This window comes from Salvelinus namaycush, chromosome 32, assembly GCF_016432855.1.
Source record: "Salvelinus namaycush isolate Seneca chromosome 32, SaNama_1.0, whole genome shotgun sequence".
Classification (NCBI taxonomy): Eukaryota; Metazoa; Chordata; class Actinopteri; order Salmoniformes; family Salmonidae; genus Salvelinus; species Salvelinus namaycush.
The window spans coordinates 18155861-18178734 of NC_052338.1; the positions used below are offsets into that span (position 1 = coordinate 18155861).

General features: G+C 41.9%; 1 protein-coding gene across 1 annotated transcript in view; it reads right to left on the reverse strand.

Annotated features, from left to right (window-relative positions):
• LOC120027043 (PHD finger protein 14-like) overlaps positions 1 to 22108 on the reverse strand; it is a 111403-nt gene extending 89295 nt beyond the window's left edge. The window contains exons 1-8 of the mRNA XM_038971888.1: positions 22028 to 22108; positions 21074 to 21190; positions 19774 to 20100; positions 19250 to 19680; positions 18468 to 18615; positions 5092 to 5251; positions 3053 to 3164; positions 2261 to 2398 (exon numbers count right to left, since the gene is read on the reverse strand). Coding sequence (XP_038827816.1) covers positions 2261 to 2398; positions 3053 to 3164; positions 5092 to 5251; positions 18468 to 18615; positions 19250 to 19680; positions 19774 to 20100; positions 21074 to 21190; position 22028 — 1434 coding nt within the window. The 5' untranslated portion in view covers positions 22029 to 22108. The remainder of the gene's footprint in view (positions 1 to 2260; positions 2399 to 3052; positions 3165 to 5091; positions 5252 to 18467; positions 18616 to 19249; positions 19681 to 19773; positions 20101 to 21073; positions 21191 to 22027) is intronic.
• Between the last annotated feature and the right edge of the window lie 766 nt (positions 22109 to 22874).

Below are 22874 nucleotides of genomic sequence, written 5' to 3' on the forward strand. Positions count from 1 at the left end.
TGGGCCACTCAAAGACATTCAGAGACTTGTCCCGAAGACAATCCTGTGTTCTCTTGGCTGTGTGCTTAGGGTCGCTGTCCTGTTGGAAGGTGAAACCTTCGTCCCAGTCTGAGGTCCTGAGTGCTCTGGAGCAGGTTTTCATCAAGGATCTCTCTGTACTTTACTCTGTTCATCTTTCCCCGATCCTGATTAGTTTCCCAGTCTCTGCCGCTGAAAAACATCCCCACAGCATGATGCTGCCTCCACCATGCTTCACCGTAGGGATGGTGCCAGTTTTCCTCCAGATGTGACGCTTGGAATTCAGGCCAAAGAGTTCGATCTTGGTTTCATCAGACCAGAGAATCTTGTTTCTCATGGTCTGAGAGTCTTTAGGTGCCTTTTGGCAAACTCCAAGCGGGCTGTCATGTGAGTGGCTTCCGTCTGGCCACTCTATCATAAAGGCTTAATTGGTGTAGTGCTGCAGAGATGGTTGTCCTTCTGGAAGGTTCTCCCATCTCCACAGAGGAACTCTGGAACTCTGTCCGAGTGACCATTGGGTTCCAAGTCTCCTCCCGGACCAAGGCCCTTCTCCCCCGATTGCTCAGTTTGGCTGGGCGGTCAGCTCTAGGAAGCTGGTGGTTGGTGCTTACAAACTTCTTCCATTTAAAAATGATGGAGACAACTGTGTTCCTGGGGACCTTCATTGCTGCAAACATTTTTTGTTACCCTTCCCCAGATCGGTGTCTCGACACAATCCTTTCTCAGAGCTCTACGGACAATTGCTTCGACCTCATGGCTTGGTTTTTGCTCTGACATGCACTGTCAACTGTGGGAACTTATATAGAGAGGTGTGTGCCTTTCCAAATCATGTCCAATCAATTGAATTTACCACAGGTGGACTCCAATAAAGTTGTAGAAACTTCTCAAGGATGATCAATGGAAACATGATCCACCTGAGCTCTTTTTCAAGTCTCATAGCAAAGGGTCTGAATACTTATGTAAATAAGGTATGTTTTTTATTTTTAATAAATTTGCAAACATTTCTAAAAGCCTGTTTTCTCTTTGTCATTATGGGGTATTGTGTGTAGATTGATAAGGATTATTTTTATTTGATCAATTTTAGAATAAGGCTGTAACGTAACAAAATGTGGAAAAAGGGAAGGGGTCTGAATACTTTCGGAATGGACTGTATGTAATTCAAAATAATAATTGTTTCATTGTTATGCGAGAAACATAACATCCATTTAGTGCTCTCATAGAGTGATGAACTGTGCTCAATGCTGAAGTAGAGTACATCTTATTCCTAGAACTGAGTTCAGTGAGGGTGATTTTTCTCAGAATTGGTCTTCCAAATTCCAGGTAAGAAAAGAGCGAAGAACAATGAAAGCCTCTACTTCTTAATTATTTTCCATATCCACAACAACCATACAGCTCACCTACAAGGTCCTACGACCTTTTCTTTCCCCCTCCCCCTCCTCAGTCAGGGAGAAAAAAAAACACTCAAACTCAACCATTTTCCCCCCAGACAGGCAGGCAGCCCCTGGCTCCCCTAGAATCGTTTAGGCTTAAGGTGTTTTGGCAGATTTTATCAGAGGCTTCACCTGTTGATAGGGGCCCTTTGCCACAGCTCAATGGATTAAGTGGATAGCGGTGAGTAGGCACTTTCTGGGCCGGGTTTATCAGTACGCCGGCCGCCTTTGTGCCGCAGAAATAAGTGGCGCGAGGTGCATACATCAGCTGCACTGCAGACGGATCCTGAATACCAGCTATAACCAGATCCTTAGAGTGTCATCATTATACAGCCTTCCATGTTTTATTACATTCTCAATATAAGACTCTGCCTATAGCAGGAGGTTGATGAAGGAGCCAGGGCCAGTTTAAGAGACTGTTTTAAAGGACTAGTCTTTTGTAAAATGAATACGTTACTGTCTTCTTATCGCAAGGAGTGACCTGATTCCTCCACTAAGTACCCCTCCACCCCCCTATGTTGTTCAAATGCATTTCAGGGACTGTGAATGAGCTGTGCAAAGCTGTCAAAGGGTGGCTAATTTGAAGAATCTCAAATCTAAAATATATTTTGATTTGTTTAACACATTTTTGGTTACTACATGATTCCATATGTGTTATTTCATAGTTTTGGTGTCACTAGTCACTATTATTCTACAATGTAGAAAACAGTAAAAATAAAGAAAAACCCTGGAACCAGTAGCTGTGTCCAAACTTTTGACTGGTACTGTACATATACACAGGGTCACATGATTCATGTCCGGTCTTCTCTCACCTCCTCCGCAGCGGCCTCTGAGAGAAGCCCCTCCCTCTGAGCACAGGTCACATGGAAGTAGGATCGGCACATGCCAGCATCACAGCTGATACACACGCCTGTCCGGGCGAACCGGGCGTCCTCGCAGAAACTGCACTCCTAGACAAAAGAGAAAGCAAAAACATAGGTCAGAAACCCTACTTATGAACAAAAGGTAAAAAGAAAATGGAGATCTCAGAAACTGCACTCAGGGACAAAGGAAAACCTAGAGGTTCAGAAACTTCAACATTGACTTCGCTCAGTTCTGCCAAAGGTACAAGGTGACCACTTGGAAAAACTTGCATATGCTTTAATTATTCATTTTTATGATAATACACATTTTTCAGCAGCAATTTCTTTTCAGTGTGAAATGGCCCTGGATCATATTTGTAAAAGTCACTCTCTTCAATAAAAGTGTATTCTATTGGCTTAGTGACCCTCAACAGGGTTTCAGCTAGAATGAATGTCAGAGTGACTGTACGCTGATGGATCACTATGTTAAAGTTGGATGTAAAGTGTTGGATGGTAACCAACCACACGAGTCACTTTATTACTGTCTTAATGTGCTGCTCCTCATAAACCGGACTTATTCATTAACAGACAATGGGAATCCAAAAATCTAAAACACCTTCCTCAGTCTTCCACTCTGATAAAGCATGTTTGAAGTAATACGGATTGATTTTGTTTCACACAATTTACACTGTTTAACAGAATCTTTCGATCACCATCATCTTTATTCTGTAAAACATTTCAAAACATTTCCTTTGTACTTGCCTTGGCCCCATACTTGGAGTAGTTCATCTCTGTGAGAGTCACTGGTCGTAGTTTATCAATGTCCCCAAACGCTACTCCAGGGACGTAGAGCGCACAAACCACATGGACCCATCTAGACAATATACATGAAAACAAACAAAGATGCTTCAAATAGCCCCATTGCTGATGTATGTGCATACTTAACCAATGAAAGCAAAGACCCTTATTCACATTGAGAGTATACTAAACAGAGACTGGGTAGTCCACGTGAAGTAAACACAAGCTTTCTAATGGTCACAATTAAAGCGTTTGAACAGGATCTTAAACGCGTACAAATTTGTAACATTGTAAGAATTGGAATGGCAGGATTTTTTGTTGTTGCAGGATGTAACATATAATACAAAATTGATGACGTTGTACACAATTGTGCACAATTTTCGGGGTCCCGTTTTGGCTTGTGAGTGCAACTTTCAAAGCTACTGGCTAAAATTATACAAAACCTTTATAATGCATCTTTAAAGAGAAGATTGACCCATTTTGAACGTTATATTATATTTGTGCATCTCTGAGCGATGTTCTATCTATTCCCTGGGTCATTTCATGTGTATCTGAGCTATTGCCGTTCAAGCAGGCAGAAATTCTGCCGGTATGATATAGCATTGTGATAAAGTCTCTCTCACTACACTGGAAGTTAATAGGAATATGACTTTTAGATTCATACAGGTCAGATTTCAATACTGGTCAATGTCATAACGCGGGAAGTTGTCTTCTCTCAAATTAGCCATTGATCATATTTTTGTGATATTCCTACCTCAAGAAATGTGTAATTTAAAAGAGGGTCTAGCACATTTCTCCTATTTGTCTGCCTCTTCAGTCCAGGGTGTATTGCATGGTGTCGTTGTGAATGTCAGACTCCACTCTGTGAGGCACATCGATCTGCAGGATGAACATGGTGAGATTGTAGACTCCCAAATTGATAGTGCAATTTGTTCAGGCGATTTTACAGCCAACTAGCTACTTCACATGCTGATATTGACTTTGGTATTATTTTGTGTAGCTACGTTTGCTAGCTAGCCAGCCCATAGAGAGATCAGTGCATTGTTGGTGTTGTAGTCGACTTGAGCTGCAACAGATTTCCACAACAATGTTCACGTTGCTACCAACCTTATTATATCGACAAAATGAAATATGTGTTCACAAAAAAATACTGTTCTCACATATTAGTGTTATGTAACAATGTAAATAATAGGAAGGAGTGCTTTTGGGGGGATTTTTCCTTTAAGTTATATTAGTAAATTTGTGCTGACAAAGCTCTATTAAATTAGGCACTGCAAAAGCGTAAAATGTAAACAATGCAAAATCAGAAAACTTCACTCAGATAATTAACTGAAATTAATCACTTAAAAACTTGGAAATCTTCAGAAGTTGATTTCAGCAGCCCAAGCCACACTCTGACTGAGCATCCGCTTGGTGTGACACAATTTCAAATGCAGACTTTGGGGAAGAGAATCCGAAGTCCAATATAAAGATATCCATCTCCACAGTTTAATTTGCTGTGTTTTTCATGCTCTAGTGAAGTAGTAAATTCGGGTGCAGGCTGGCTGAGGAGCACCATCAGCGTTAGTGTGGCTGGAGTCTCCACGCTTCACATAACACTCTCTCTCTCTCTCTCGCTATCCCTCACTGTCGCTCCTCTCTTTTTCTTCCCCCTCCCCCCATCTTCTTCTCCTTCCCTCACTTGCTTTCTTTCCCCTCTCTCTATTCCTACCCTTCTCTCTTTTTCTTCCCCTCTTTCTCTCCCTCACTTTCTCTCTCCCTTCTCCATCTTCTATACTTTCTCCAATGCTGAATGTAGGCAAGGAGAGGGCTTGTCTACAGTAAATGACCATTAATGGCCAACAACTTTTGTTGAAGTAGTTGATTTCCTATAGTGTAGGTAATTCCTAGTGTGTTGATTGCAATTCCTACAGTGCACGTGATTGATCCAATGTAATGCTCCGAAACAGGCAAATTAAATCATGTGAAAAATCATAAAATCAGTGTGTCGAATCATGACCCACCTCCCAGCGTCAGTCTCTTTGAAGATCCCGTCCTGATTGGGGCAGAGCTCACAGCTGGGCGTGACTCCGTTCTTGCAAGCATCGCAGAACCACGGTTCCGTGGAGTTCTCCGAGGCGGAACTCATGATGGAGTCACTCTCCCCGTCCACTCCATAGCAACCTGGAACACATGTAGAATGTCTGTCAATTACATCATCAAAGGTGCATTCCATAACGCTGACCGGTAGCTAATACTGGCTAACATATTCCATTAGGTTTTACATTTGCTGTGAACATTGTGTCGTTAGCTAGTATCTAACAGTTCCAACTTTACAGATTTGTATCTATTCTATCATGCAATAGCTCTGACTATCAGAGTAAGGGTTGCAGAATCCATTACAAGTTGGTGGATCCTCTCAAAAAAGGTGCAAAGGCTGTGTCACACTTAGGACTGAGAAGACCAGAGAACAGTGCCCTGACAAGCACACAACATGGTGTCAACTTGCTGTTTGCTAGTTTCCCCTCAAACCTCCAGAAAGATTTAGATTCTCTCTTAAACCTTTTGCTCCAGCTTTCTAAAAATGGGGAACATTTGATCATATTATCGAGACCTAAGACTAGAGAAGAGAGAGAAGCCACACGCCACAAGCAAAGCATGTTAATGTTGTATTCTTAATTTTCCAGGGTTTCCAAAACAATTACTTTCGTTGATGCGGTTTCTATGGCTGCTATTACACTGGCCGAACGTGATCCGCACTACCAATGAGGGCAGCAATCAGCCGCTCTGCCTTCCATTGAAGAGATAACACACGGGCTCCTAATTCAGTCAAACAGCCTCCAGGCTCTCTGAGCTATGGGAGAGACTCACAAATCAAAGGCTCAATGTTGTACATACTCTGTATGCTCGTCACTCTGGACCACACTGGGGAATCAGTCCAGTCTGAAGACCCACTGGCGGCAAACATCCAGAAGCCACACCAGACGGCAATGTTAATTCAGTTGTATGTATGTTTGTTTTCTTTCTCTCAGTGCGTAGATGTCTTCTATAGGTGCTCTCTGATTGTGTCCATTTGTTCTGCATCACAGGGAATAGACAGGCTAGAGTGGATTGAAAGCGATGTTGGTCAGTGTAGAAAATAGGGGGGGGGGGGGTAATATAGTGTACTGTTGTATCCTGCAGGTTTATTTACAACCAGGTAATTGGCTTCAAACAGAGGAAGTCCAAGTCAGAATTACATTAATCAAGTCAGGATTACATCAATCAAGTCAGGATTACATCATTCAAGTACTGATTATTTCAATAGGGCAATTAGTACACAGCTGGAGCTTCACCCTGACCTCCAAACCACAATCTCTGCCTCACATTTAACTAAAAGAAAACAAAAACCATTTCCTTCCTTCTCAATGCCACATTTAACAACAAGAAAACAAAAACCATTTCCTTCCTTCTCAATGCCACATTTAACTACAAGAAAACAAAAACCATTTCCTTCCTTCAATGCCACATTTAACTACAAGAAAACAAAAACCATTTCCTTCCTTCTCAATGCTTCCTTCTCAATGCCACATTTAACAACAAGAAAACAAAAACCATTTCCTTCCTTCAATGCCACATTTAACAACAAGAAAACAAAAACCATTTCCTTCCTTCTCAATGCCACATTTAACTACAAGAAAACAAAAACCATTTCCTTCCTTCAATGCCACATTTAACTACAAGAAAACAAAAACCATTTCCTTCCTTCTCAATGCCACATTTAACAACAAGAAAACAAAAACCATTTCCTTCCTTCAATGCCACATTTAACTACAAGAAAACAAAAACCATTTCCTTCCTTCTCAATGCCACATTTAACTATAAGAAAACAAAAACAATTTCCTTCCTTCAATGCCACATTTAACTACAAGAAAACAAAAACCATTTCCTTCCTTCTCAATGCTTCCTTCTCAATGCCACATTTAACAACAAGAAAACAAAAACCATTTCCTTCCTTCAATGCCACATTTAACAACAAGAAAACAAAAACCATTTCCTTCCTTCTCAATGCCACATTTAACTACAAGAAAACAAAAACCATTTCCTTCCTTCAATGCCACATTTAACTACAAGAAAACAAAAACCATTTCCTTCCTTCTCAATGCCACATTTAACAACAAGAAAACAAAAACCATTTCCTTCCTTCAATGCCACATTTAACTACAAGAAAACAAAAACCATTTCCTTCCTTCTCAATGCCACATTTAACTACAAGAAAACAAAACACATTTCCTTCCTTCTCAATGCTTCCTTCTCAATGCCACATTTAACTACAAGAAAACAAAAACCATTTCCTTCCTTCTCAATGCCACATTTAACTACAAGAAAACAAAAAACATTTCCTTCCTTCTCAATGCTTCCCCCTGCAGTATGTGTGTCAGGACAAGAGGTTAAGTCCCCAGGTGCTCCAATATAGCTCAAGGTTATATTACTGAAAATATATTACTGAAAATACTGCTGGCAACAGTTGTGCTTAATAGTGATTGGTGCTTTTAATCAAAGAAACCGGGTTGTGAACGATCACCACGCTGGTTTTACCGACTTACGGCTGAACAGTCGCCGCAAATCTCCGATGTTCCTTTTGAACTGAGATACAAAGCTGGAAGCACTAAGCCATGGGGTGCTGGCTAATGTGAGCTAAGCTGACCAAAAGTGATGACTACGGGATAGCTTTATAATCCTCCAAGTGAAGATTATCCTTGTCAGAAATGACGAGCTTGGCAGTTAAAGAGGGTATAGGGGGCAGGGGTAGTGTATAGTGTCTACTAAATCAAGATGTACTTTTAACTGTATCAAGATTTAACAGTGAAAGAAAGGTCTCTCTGGGTATATGGTGTTAACATATACAGGTGTGAATATGAGTGTGCGTGGTTCTGAATCTCCATCTGTTCTAATATGAAGATGAGGGAGGAAGTGTTGGACTATCTTCTTCCCAAGATCAAAGGAGAAGTAATGGGCACACCTCATATTGGTGAGAGAGCAATCAGTTATTTTGACAGTGCATAGATGGGTTCCCATTTTCATGTTGGCAGCGATGTCACACTAATCATCTCTTTACGGTTCTCAACACACCCAACATAATGTCCATCTCTGCCTCCTGAGAGTGAGGTGGAGAGAGTACACACAAACACACCTGTCAGAGCAGCACCATTAAAGGGGAATTCAGTTCATTATTATCTATGCTGCTCCAGTGCTACCTGCTCCATCATTACATCCATCATTAGATCCCATTTAGATTTCAAATGCAAATGAATTCAGATGGAAGTGGAACAAATCAATATTCCTCATGTCTATTACGGAATACACAAATATCTCAAGTCCAACAGTCAATATTTTGAGAAAGGTACATAACCGTGGTGTTCTCTTCCTACATGCAGTTCAGTTTGAATCAATTCAACAAACCATTAGGCTAGGTAAAAACAGGTTTGAAATATATACGCTTTTTGTGATTTAACTCATGTAGTTTTACTCACATTTACTCTATTCTAATCTCTATCTCCAGTTGAATCTATTATAATCTCTATCTCCAGTTGAATCTATTCATCTCACTCTGTGGCTGCCTGTCAAAATATTTATTTTTCTCCCACCGAAAAAATACAAAAACTCAAGCATCCAGCATGTTCAAGATGGATGCTCTCAGATTAGTTCAATTCAATTTTTTCATGAATGGTAACACTTTCCATTCCAAGATTAAGTGGACCTATTCAAAAGCACTCATATAAGCAGAGCCGGTGTGCAAAATGGGGCATCAGAGACAACACACACAACTCTGATCTCACTGAACAACACCAATTACACATGATGTAATTGATGGTGTGAGTGTTTTCAGAAGGATGGTTTTCAGATCTTCCTTTAAAATCAGCCGCACTGAATTCAAATTCCATAATAAGATGGAGAGCGATCTCTCAAAACATTACTTTATTCTGCTCCTTTTTTAAAAACAATGCAATCATTCCCATGGCCAGTAAACCATAGAATAAATCAGTTACTCGTTATAAGGGGGAGAAAAAACAAGGCTACTACGGATTGATAGCGTTTTAATTTTGCATTTCAATTAGATTTGCTAAACCTGTTTTGAAAGGAAGACTGAGACAGAGAAGGAGAGGGGTAATTCAATAATACGTATAGTTCAATGTTCTCATCTGACAAAGGCCTGATAATGGATTACGAGGCCATTTCTAAAATGAAAACTAACTGTCAATAAGCAGCTTCACAATGCCTTGCTTTCCTCTGTGGGTGCTGGGGTCCCATTCATTCATTTACCTGTACTTCTCCTCCTCTAGGATTGAATTCATTTGAAGACACTGAAGACATTTACTATGCATTTGAGAGTGGTTAGATGCATTTGAGAGTGGTTAGATGCATTTGAGAGTGGTTAGATGCATTTGAGAGTGGTTAGATGCATTTGAGAGTGGTTAGATGCATTTGAGAGTGGTTTAGAAAAATATTCTCCAGCCTCAACATAGAAAAACAAGTGGCAGGGCTGTTAGGCGTGGTTCTTTAAATGCATTTCAGGGGCTTCGGGGGCTGCCCTTGTGGCATTAGTGTTTCTGCAGTTAGTTGAAACAGCATGAGGGAAAACATGGTTTTTAACCTTGAGCTGAGCAAGGCCCTTAATTACCCTGGTGTAGAACAGGACAATATGGAGGCCATATGTCTGCTAAGCACGAAGCACTTTATGAACCTCATCTAAAACTGCTATCACTTTACCAAGGCTGTCTTCAAATGGAACTACTAAGAGGACTGCGTGACAGACGAACGACAAGAGCAGGTATTGACAAATGACTATGCATAGTCTACTAGGCCTATACTTCAAACAGTACAAAGGCTAGACTCTTTACAGCTATGCAACAGACTAAACTATGTCATATGAAATGGACAACCGGTTGAACATAATGCTCAATATAAGGAATGAGGTGCCATTTCAGCCGCAGTCATACACTGTGAAGCATACTTATATTAAAGGAGGATAGAAGGAAACAGTGTAGGATTTGTGCCTATACGATATCTGTAGCGGATTTACAGTACAAAGGCCCCAGGACACTGCCAGAGTGTCAGAGAGAGAGAGAGAGGACATTCGTCATCTACTGGGGCCTCAGTCAACTGTCTTTCTGCAGTTATTACAGTACGACACACACCAGACCAGTTACAGTCAACTGTCTTTCTGCAGTTATTACAGTACGACACACACCAGACCAGTTACAGCCAACTGTCTTTCTGCAGTTATTACAGTACGACACACACCAGACCAGTTACAGTCAACTGTCTTTCTGCAGTTATTACAGTACGACACACACCAGACCAGTTACAGTCAACTGTCTTTCTGCAGTTATTACAGTACGACACACACCAGACCAGTTACAGCCAACTGTCTTTCTGCAGTTATTACAGTACGACACACACCAGACCAGTTACAGTCAACTGTCTTTCTGCAGTTATTACAGTACGACACACACCAGACCAGTTACAGCCAACTGTCTTTCTGCAGTTATTACAGTACGACACACACCAGACCAGTTACAGTCAACTGTCTTTCTGCAGTTATTACAGTACGACACACACCAGACCAGTTACAGTCAACTGTCTTTCTGCAGTTATTACAGTACGACACACACCAGACCAGTTACAGCCAAATGTCTTTCTGCAGTTATTACAGTACGACACACACCAGACCAGTTACAGTCAACTGTCTTTCTGCAGTTATTACAGTACGACACACACCAGACCAGTTACAGTCAACTGTCTTTCTGCAGTTATTACAGTACGACACACACCAGACCAGTTACAGTCAACTGTCTTTCTGCAGTTATTACAGTACGACACACACCAGACCAGTTACAGTCAACTGTCTTTCTGCAGTTATTACAGTACGACACACACCAGACCAGTTACAGTCACAAATGGTCATTGTAAGGACTAGGGCTGTGGCGGTCACAACATTTAGGCAGCCGGTGATTGGCAAGCAAATAACTGTCGGTCTCACGGTAATTGACAGTTAAACACATTCAGCATCTTCTGGCTTCCACACAGCCTACAAACGACTGATGCAGACCTTCGGAACATCTACATTTTCAAAAGGCTAATAAATCCATGTAATATAGCCTACACCTTCACAATAAATCCTTTACTTATTTTAGACAGGTCTGACGAAACATGATATGAAGAAAATGTAGTCTATTTCATAAGAACAGCATAGCATACTCTGAGTTGTCCTTATGTTAGGTCCTGATGTGGCAATGCCAAATGGCTGTGGGCTACACTAGTTCATTTAGCAGACAAGCTTTGCTTAGAATTCCATGGTATTATTTTATAGTATGAAGAATACAAATGAACAAAGCTGAATAAAATAGAAAGGATATTTTCTCCAAATGATTTGAGGGAGTGAGCACATGCGGCTATTCTGTATTGAGTGATTAAAACCTCTTATGGCTGCAAGCCCGAGGTCGGTACACCTATGACAACATCCAGCTCAAAGTGCAGGACGCGAAATTCAAAAAAATATTTTTTTAAAATATTTAACTTTCACACATTAACAAGTCCAAGACACCAAATGAAAGATACAGATCTTGTGAATAAAGCCACCATTTCAGATTTTTAAAATGTTTTACAGGGAAGACAAAATATGTAAATCTATTAGCTAACCACGTTAGCAAAAGACACCACTTTTCTAACTCCATCAGTTTCTTACTCCATCAGGTGCTATCACCAATTCGGCCAAATAAAGATATTGATAGCCACTAACCAAGAAAAAACCTCATCAGATGACAGTCTGATAACATATTTATTGTATAGGATAGGTTTTGTTAGAAAAATGTGCATATTTCAGGTATAAATCATAGTTTACAATTGCACCCACCATCACAACTCGACTAGAATAAATACAGAGAGCAACGAGAATTACCTAATTACTAATCATAAAACATTTCTTAAAAATACACAGCTCACAGCAATGGAAAGACACAGATCTTGTGAATTCAGACAATATTTCAGATGTTCTAAGTGTTTTACAGCGAAAACACAATAAATCGTTATATTAGCATACCACATGTGCAAACGTTACCCGAGCATTGATTCAAGCCAAAGAGAGCGATAACGTAATCATCGCCAAAATATATTAATTTTTTCACTAACCTTCTCAGAATTCTTCCGATGACACTCCTGTAACATCATATTACAACATACATATAGAGTTTGTTCGAAAATGTGCATATTTAGCCACAAAAAACCGTGGTTATACAATGACAATACTAGCAAAACTAGCCTGAAAATGTCGGGCGCCATCTTTAACAGTGATCTTGTCTCATGCATAACTATTCATAAACTTGACTAAAAAAATATAAGTTGGACAGCTATCGAAAGACAAATTAGTTCTTAATGCAATCGCTGAATTACATTTCTAAAATTATCCTTACTGTGCAATACAGGGTTCGCCAAGCGAAGCTATACCAAAGAAAATGGCGGAATATGCGTTTAAAATTTTTCGACAGAACAACGATTTATCATCTTAAATATTTCTTACTATGAGGTGATCTTCCATCAGAATCTTGGGCAATGTATCCTTTCTTGGGTCTAATCTTCTTTTGGTCGAAAGATGTCCTCTTGTCTGTCGAAATGCCCACTAACGTTCGACCGGGACCCCGAAATGTGCCCGGCGCTTCAAAGTGCAACACAAAGCAATGCCTCAAAATCGCACTAAACGGATATAAATTGCTATAAAACGGTTTAAATTAACTACCTTATGATGTTTTTAACACCTATAACGAGTAAAAACATGACCGGCGAAATATTACTGGCTAAACCCAAGCTTGGAAAGAGAGCAGGTCCGACGTACATCGTGCGTCAGGCGCAGCAGGAAAAGAACGGTACATCCGGTCTTTGGCCTTTTATACAGGCCCTGATTGCGCAATCGACTCCATTCAAATTGTCACCTCTTACTGACATCTAGAGGAAGGCGTAGGCAGTGTTTGTAGCATCATAGCATTCACAGGGACTTATGAACTGACCTGGGAGCAGGGGCCAAGATTTCTGAAATCTCACTCCATATCAGGAAAAGTGCTGTAGAATGAGTTCTGTTCCACTCAGAGACATAATTCAAACGGCTATAGAAACTAGAGAGTGTTTTCTATCCAATAATAACAATAATATGCATATTGTACGAGCAAGAATTGAGTACGAGGCCGTTTGAAATGGGCACCTTAAACAGAGCTACTCAATACTGCCCCTGCAGCCATAAAAAGTTAACAAAGAAATAGGTATTCCTATATGCTTAATTTAGAGTTATTAATGTAACTTTAGTTGTTCTACAAACATTGGGCTATATGTTTTGATTTTTAATACATTGTAAGGCTGCATGATGCGACTCAAATGATGATTTGAAAAAAGTACCTTGAAAAGGCATGAGCTCTGCTTTGTTTTTGCCCATGCTGTACACACAGTCACTCATTCACAATTTGACAATTACTTGATAATGCTTAGAATTTCACGCCGACATTCCCCTTTGTGTGGCCGTAATGCACCCTTAAAAATCCATGCTGTTTGCGGCCAGCGGCCGTTGTGCCCTTCTCCTTCCAAAGCTTTGGACATTATCCAGATTGACTGACCTTCATGTCTTAAAGTAATGGACTGTCGTTTCTCTTTGCTTATTTATGCTGTTCTTGCCATAATATGGAGTTGGTCTTTTACCAAATAGGGCTATCTTCTGTATACCACCTTGTCACAACACAACTGATTGGCTCAAACACATTAAGAAGGAAAACAATTCCACAAATTAACTTTTAACAAGGCACACCTGCTAATTCTAATGCATTCCAGGTGACTACATCATGAAGCTGGTTGAGAGAATGCCAAGAGTGTGCAAAGCTGTCATCAAGGGTGGCTAATTTGAAGAATCTCAAATATAAAATATATTTTGATTTGTTTAACACTTTTTTGGTTACTACATGATTCCATATGTGTTATTTCATAGTTTTGATGTCTTCACTATTATTCTACAATGTAGAAAATAGTAAAAATAAAGAAAAACCCTTGAATGAGTAGGGGAGTTCAAACTTTTGACTGGTACTGAATGTGTGAAATTTGTTTTGCTTTAGAATATACCATTATCATGCACCTGTATTGAAATAGGGGCAGCGGGAAAAAATACATGTCATCTATGCACTTAAATAACGAATTGAGGACGCTTATCGCGTGGTTAATTTTCATGCCAGCCAGCTAGGCTGGAGTGTTTGATTAGATTTGATACATTTGCATTTGATGTCAGAGTGATTAGAGGGACAATATAGTGCTGAGTACCAGGCAGTTAGCAAGTTTGGTAGGCTACTAATGACCAGCAGCATTATCAGAGCTTGGAGAAACCCAATTACTGTGACTAAACGGTCACGTGGAATTTGACTTCCTTCATGACTCGTGACAGCCGGTGTGGCGGTAATACGGTCAACGCAACAGCCCTAGTAGTACCTCTTAAAAAATCTAGCTGTGATTTCTAGGTCTGGGCTTAGTACACTCCACTCACCAGTGTTTAGCCCAAGGATGTAAAACACAATAAAAGTTTGTTTTAAACGGGAGAAGAAAAAAAAAAAAACTCATACTTTTTAATTAGTTTGAACTGCTAAATGTGATGTCCATTGCAGCGACAACAAAAAACATCCCTCCCAAACATGTTTTTATTCTACTGAATATGCATTTAAACAAATAAGCCCAAACAGCGGAGCCTAAATGAATTAAGCACATTTGAGAAAATAATTAACTTTACGGTCCAGAACTCGTTAGGGAGTGAAATCAATAGCACAGGGATTTAATTGGTGGTAGAATGAGTACACGTCCCAAATGGCACCCTATTCCTTATTAGTGCACTACTTTTGACCAGAGCCCTATGTAGGGAATAGGGTGCCATTTGGGACGCAGCCTAAGCCTATTAATGACAATGTAATGTTCTTTATTAGGGGAGAGCATTTTAACAGCCGTGCTGCTTTAAAATGACACCGGATACCATTACACTGCTGAAATGGTAAAACTGCAAGACGAAAAAGAAAAGAAATTGCAAAGGGACATAAAAACAACAAACAAGTGACTGTCTTCACTACTGAAAAGCTAGAATTAGCATTTAGGCTTCAGTCCAGAAGACATAAAGCAGATCGAGAGAGACAGTGGTGCAGTTAATGATGTCTGTCATCATATACAACACACACACACACATACACTAGCCCATGCTAATCAAAAGGAGCTAGTCTGCATAGTACATGGCTGTGATAGAAACATTCTGTCTGTCCGGACAACTGGCTCTCTGCTCAGTGTTCACCGGGGCTTTTGATCTCTTCCCCTCGCTACACTGGACATCCTGCATCTTCTCCTTTCATTTTTCATCCATCACTCCTTTCCTCTGGTCTGAGGAGGAGTGTCTGAAGGAGGGACTGTGCCGCACAACAAAGAGGGGAACAAAGAGTTCTGGAGTCAAGCAGAGAGACGAGAGGAAGTGATCGGATGACTCACCCGAGCTGCATATAATGACAGCTCATCTCTTCCTTACGATCCCTCTCTTGTTCTCTCGTTTTCCTGTTACCATCCCAAGAGCACTGTTCCTCTACAGCCCAGAGAAAGGAGGATGGAGGACAACCCAGCACCTTTTGACCCCAAAACCCTGAGCTATATGTGAGCTAGTTGCAGCCAAAAAGGCTAACAGAACAATCCCATAGAATCTCAAGAGGAACTGTACAAGCTAGGTCACAGTTATACGTTAGTGACAGCAGTAGCAGCCTTGCATTGCTTTAGCATCCGCTCCTCCTCCCACTACAGTTGAAACACCTGAGGTGGCAAAACACCAGTTCACTTTCCTCTCTTCTCCTTAGGGTGGGAGGGGCACTAGGCACAGAATCTGTTTTCAATTTCATGCCAGCACCGTCCCATGCATATGACAGGTTCTGCATTGCTGCGCGGGTAGGTACGCATGTGTGTGTGTGTGTGTGTGTGGTGGCGGGGGGGGGGGGGGGGGCGGGGTCACCTTTCCAAGCTGCTGCGCATGGCTGCAGGTGAGCAGTTGTGACATGGAGGCAGCTGTTTGGGACCAACCCTCTCCCTCAGGGCGCCTGGCACCATGGCGCAGCTGGCACCCAAGGGTGGGAGGCGGTTGGCGAAGGAGGGCCTTGTGTGTGTGTCTAAGAAGTGGCTGGCGAGGGAGGGGCAGTGTTCAGTATGGAACAGATGTCTGTTCAGTCGGGGGCGGCCACGAGACTCCTACCTGCCTGCCCCTCTCCACCACGGGAGGGGAAAATGCCATGCCGAGGCAAATGAAGGAGAGAGTTCCTCCTTGTCGCTATCTTACTCTTCTACAGTCCTCCAACTTGTATGCATGTCTTATTGTGCATTTTCTACAGTCCTCCCACTCCCTCTTTCCATCCCCCTCCACTCGTTCACTGTCTACGTCTCTCCCTCTCTCTCCTTCCGCTGTTGCACGTGTAGTCCCCCCCCCCCCCCCCCCCCCGCCTTGCAAAATGTGCATCCTCTCGCTCTCTTCGTTGCAACTTGCAACAGAAAGAAAATGAAAGATTGTAATACAAGGCCATTCCGATTCAATTGATTTTGTAATAGCCGGAGAAAGTCTGGTTGGTAAATGGTAAATTCTTTCCCAACTGTAATTGAGCAAGACATTAGGAATACATGGACAGAATATATATAGGGAGGACAAAAATCATTGGATCCTGTATGTTACTACGAGCAAAAACATTTGTAGCTTGGGCATTTTCTTATGGAGCACAACTTGTTCTGTGGCCCTGTAGTAAAGTAGAACAGGAATATGCATTGTTTGATCAGGCACCTTAATACATTACTACGGTACAGATAATAGGCACAAAGATTAATAGTCCAGCTGTTGATCCTTGATATCAACAACGCAACTTCATCAAAATCCAAAGTAGTTGGTTTATTTTAAACCTATGAAGTAGCAGGTACAGTAAATGACCAGAAACGTTTTACACGACCAGATAGCCTGAGAAAAGTCACTTATTCCACCTGGTAAAACAACACAACCTAAGAACTGGCCTCAAAGTGCTCCTTCTGCCTGTTCTGCTCTGGTCTCTCCAATCCCTGACTCCACACCACTCAGCCTGGTCAACTCTGTTCTGCTCTGGTCTCTCCAATCCCTGACTCAGCATGGTCCCCTCTGTTCTGCTCTGCCTCTTCTCATGGAGATTAGACAGGTCTCAGAGGAACACAATATTAACACAGGGAGGGAGATGTGTGTGTGTGTGTGTGTGTATAGAGATAGAGAGGGAAGGAGATAAACGTAGAACCAGCTCCTAGTGTCCTACAGTACTTCTGCTCATACACCATTGGTGATTAGGCCTGTGCTCCTCTCCCATGATTCTTGAGTGGGGTGTGTGCGTACTGTCTCTCCCTAAGAGCATCTGTGTGAGTGTTGCTCGAAGGACTGACTTGCAACACTGCACTTGAAAGACTCTGGCTCTTTCAAGGTTACCCTCTGATTTAGTGCTGCCAATGGCCATGGTGTGTGCGTACGTGCCTACATGGGTGCGTACATTCCGTTTCTAGGGGCCTTAAAAATCAGTAAAACATCTGCAAATAAATAAATAAAGTGGTCGTAATTGAAAATTATAGCTGTCACATTGATCAGTTGTGTGCATGGGCAGGGTTACCACGCCTGTCCAGAGGAGAAGGCCACATCTAACAGACGATTTAAGGAGCCATTGATTTTGTCTCCAACCAGTCAGAGGGAGACATAATGAGCTAATAACGCTAGATGAAGAGGAAGAGGGTTAGTCTGTTAGTTCCCCAGGCCAGGACTGTATGGGGAGAATGCACTTCTGGTTTGCTGGTTTCTCTGCTTATGTTTAGGTGTTGGGTGGATGGTCAAGGGGTGGTTATTTTGTGTTTGCTTCTGGTTGTGGGTATTTGGAACTTGCAACCAAAACTTCTGTAACCTCAGCCTGGCACGCAAACACTACCTCATCTTTAAATCTCTGACTTGACAGAAAATGTTTTTCTTCTGACCCAAACCTGAACAGCTACCAATGTAGTCCTAGCCCTTCTAAATGTTTCTGATCTGTGCTTACCATAGAATAAGAAAAGGCTACCTCTCCAGGCAAAAACCTGACCAAAGTCTGATTTTGGTTGCTATTTAGTTATGTGTCCACAAACATGAATTTTACTTGAAATAAACCAACCCTTGAAATCCTGTCGTTGATTTGAGGTTGAAATCTGGTTGGAATTAGTGTACTTTGACCACTTTTTGCATTTTCAACCAAAAGTTAAATTGATGCCAACGTCAGTATGTTGAAAAGAAACAACAGATGACGTTGAGACAACCCTGGTTCAAAGTATTTTTGCCTGGCTCTCTGGAGCTGCTAACCTTCGTGTACGGTCACGCCACAGTTGTCACACTGGATGATCTCGTCAGCGTCCTCGCTGTTGTCTCCCAGACACACACAGCAGATCAGGATGTGTTCCATCCTCTGGGCCGCCGCGCTCCACGTCTGGGCACGCTCCAGCAAGGCATCCTGGGTAGACAGGAAGTGGGAGACGCAGTAAAGTTTCAGTAAAACTATTATAAATGCACCCGTATTCACTACATTGTGTTGGGCTGTTGTACACATTCTATTTTTCACTAGGTTAAATTTATCTTAAAAAAAGTATTTTTATCTCTGTGTTTGAATGTAACACACGGTTACGTGTGATTCTAATATGCTTGTATGCACCGGTCCCCAAAATAAAGTTCCCGGCCTCTGCAAACAAAGTTTGTCCAAGTCGTAAGTCTAAAACGTCTCACAATCCCCCCTCTCCTCTGGCCACAGATCATTACTGATAGATAGTAGTAGGCTAAATCTCATTCACACTGATGGACTCCAAGCTAAGTCGATTCGCCGAACACAGAGCTGTAGCTCTCTAGCGGTCTCTGTGGTTCTCTCACTCTGATACCATCCAATCTCCTCATTGGATTATATAACTCTGTGGCACATAGCAACATAGTGCTGGGCTGGCTAACACACCTGATCCAATGAAGGGTTAAGAAAGTTATGCAAACTTCTCCAACAACTTTCACGACTACACGATATGCCTAAATGCTGAGGGCCTGAGGCAGTTTGCTAACAACAAACTGTGATACTGAGGACAAGGACATGACGTTGTATTTACCTCATTGCTCTTTCCCTGTGACATGCTGTCGTTGGTCAGCTCCTCGTCAAACACACTGCTGCTCTTTACTTTCCTCTTGGGTTTCTTCACCTCTTTATCACTGTCGCTACTGCTCCCTTCTTCATTCTCATTTTCATCACCACCATCGTCATCCTCGTTGTCGTCGTCATCATCACTACCGCTGCCTCCGTCGTGGTCCTCCTCGTCCTCCTCTCCCTCGCTCCCTCCTTTCTGGGCAGCCGCCGTCTTGCCCTTCTTCTTGCCGGCGGCGGGCCTCCAGTCATTGTCGTCTTCACTGTCGTAGTCGTCCATCTCGTTGAGCTCGTCCATGGTGGTGAAATCCAGCATGGGTCGGTTCCGACGCAGGTTCCACTTCTTGGGCTCCTGTGTGGCAGCCGTTGTTGAGCCTCCGTCCTGCGCATTACCACTACCTGGATCAAAGTTCAAGGGGTTTTATTGGTCACGTTTACAAAAACATAATTTCAAAACATGAATATTAAAAAAAACATTTTAAAACAGCCTACCTGTGCCACTCCCGCTTCCTCCGCTCCCAGCCTCTGTGTCCGAGGCCTTCTCCTCTCTCCTCCGTCGGCCCCTGGGCACCCCTGATGGAGCAGGGTCTTTAGTGGTGGTGGTGCTAGAGTCATAGGACAGCTGCTGTTCCTTGGTCTTCTCCTCTTCCTCAGTGGGGGTGTCGTCACCTGTCAGCTCCTTGGTCTGTTCTTCATCGATGCCGTCCGCTGCAGAGCCGATGTTGTCCGAGCCGCTGTCATTGTCAGAGTCCTCAGCAGCGCTCTCTTCCTTGGACCCCTCCTCCTCCTCATCACTCCCAATGGCACTACCCTCTGACCCTAGAGCAGGGGAGAGGACAGAAGGAATGTTCAACATGGAGTATGAATCAAAGAATGTCTGCTGTCATAATCTCTCTCTTTTGATGTTATTTTCTTGTATTGAGACACTTAAAGATAAACATGACCTGAAGGACTGTTATGATCAAATCATGTTGATAAGCGATAACAGCGAAGGTGAATTCAGCTCTCTAATCTGCAATGCAGATCAACAATCAGATTAACAAGAGCTGTTGGATTTCAAGGCCTCAGTTGACAGGTCAAGTGATCAAAACCAGAGCCCAGTCATTGTAAAAGATAAATAAGAATTTGTTCTCAACTGACTTGCCTAGTTAAATAAAGGTTAAATAAAAAAATTCACAGTACTGTAGAATCTCATTATCAGCTGTTGGCCACAGTGTGTGTGTGTGTTTCAGATAGGATGGATAGAGACCTCAGGGCCGACCAGAGCGATAAATCCAGCCCAGGCAGACAGTGGCAGGTCGAGGTCGCCTCAGTGGCCACAGCCTGTCTCTAGATCATGCAGGGAGTCAGTGAGAAACACACAACTCTACAAGGTCGCTACCAGACACAGACAAGCAGGGTGATGAGGTCTTCATCTATACTTCGGGACGCCTGCACCTCACAGTGGGGCGGCACTGGCAGACACACCGGACAGAGAATCTTGGTGGAGACAATATCACAGCTGCACATTGAAGTGTCATTCAAAGCTATTCAAGCCACAGCTAAATAGAGCATTCATGACTATGAGTAGCTTAGTCTACAAGAGAAACCACTGACTTGCTTTTGGGGACATTTCAAATTGGTTTGAAGATAGGCCTAATTCCGAGTTCCACCTTTCTCCTCTCCAGTTCTATCCGAGCTGACAGATGATGTGAATCGCAACATAAAAGGAAATAACTGCATATGTGGTGGAAGAAAATGTGTAATTTACAAAAGGAGTGGATGGAAGAGGACCCTCACTGCAGTTGGTTACCTGAGGCATCTGCATCTCCCACTTCGAAATCGCTGTCATCTGAGCTGTCATAATCTAAAGCGTCCAGCAGAGAGGCAGCCAGAGGCTTCACCTGCCTGCGCTTTGAACCACGGTCCACTGGGGAGAGAGGAGGAGAAGAGCGGAGAGGGGATTCAGTGCCATGGAAGAAAAGCACCACCACCATTATAATTCAAAGCATGGCCTGGGTCGTCATTTAATGTACTGAACGTTGCAAACATACATTCAAATCATGATTACAAATAGCTCAAAACAAACAAAATAAATAATTTATTCTGCTGCAAATATTCAGCTGCCTTGCTTTGTTGTTATTTTGGAATGATCAAAATACATATTACAGTATTTGCCATGGTCTGGGGATCAGACAATATAGCATATGCAAGCACCGGTATTGTGGTGTTGGTAATCATAGCAACGCACATCTCTGTCTGTGGTAACTTTGTTGAGACAAGAGTGCATATTGTTATGCAGTGCATGTAAAACACAGCTAGCTGGTCCTGCAGGGATATAGCTAGAGAAGCTAGCTCGCTAGCTTTCTCCATTCAATTATTAAGGAGATAACGCTAGCTAGCTAGCTAGCTAGCTAGCTAGCTAGCTAGCTAACTAACTAACTGGCAAATTATCTAGCTAGACTGTTAGCTACTAGCTAGCTAAAGCTAGCTTACAGAACACATGTTTTGACAGATAATCCAAAAACATAGCTACAACTGTTACAATGTAGTTAGCTAGATAATTAGATAACGTAATTGATTATGAGCTGGCTAGATAGCTACGTTAGCAAAATAAACAGCCGTCAACTGTGAGGCTAGCTAGCAATGACTCGAACGGACCGTAGGTATGTTTATTCCATTCTCTTCGGAAAATGTTTTTTTTTTCTGCATAAAAGCATGCTACTTTCTTCTGTCAAATGTGCATTATATTGAAAATAACACTCACTTTATCCGTTTTCTCGTTTTTACTTGATTGAACAATGGCACAAAGAACGCCTCCTAAAACATGTTATGCGCACCACGTTTGCGACAAGAAGTGGTGACGTTCAGCACAAAGGGATGTTGTAACCCTGGTAACCGTATAATTGTCTTTGATGATGAAGAAGGTTTATGTAAATTCTCGAGGATGGAGAATGTCGAGATAACACAAATAAGAGGTTTTTTTAAATGGCATTTGACACAGATACGGACATAAGACCAGGACCATCAATAGTCAATAAAAATATTTGTTTAACATTGTAGGCAGTATTTTCTTTGATAGGATGAAATACACCTCAGAGTCCCAGTGATGTCATGGTAAGCCAAAGTGCTGAGTCCTGTCAGTATTTCACATTGGCACCATAATTCTGTCTGACACATCTACAGATGTAGGATCTTAATTTGATCCAGGTTGCTACAGCATGAAAATAATCCTGCAGCAACAGGACATTGTTATGTGGATTATATTCCATGGACATTTTTGTAGGGGCTGATATATTTTTCGTAAGGGACAATAAAGTCTGAAATGTGGAAGTGGAAATAACAAACTTCATAATCCTTTTTAAACCTCAAATATACTACAAGTTTAAGTTCTCCTGCAACAGTGTGATCAAATGAATATCCTACATTTGTAAATATGGAATGATTAGGTCAAAACCAGATCTGATAGAACAAAAATACCTCCAAATCTTTAACTGGGTTGAGCAGAATGTTGTGGGAAAATAATACTACAACTCTCATGTCCCCTCATATTCATTATCCTTATGAACTTACATTCATATGAACTTCTGAATTATTATTTTCTGAGTTGATGG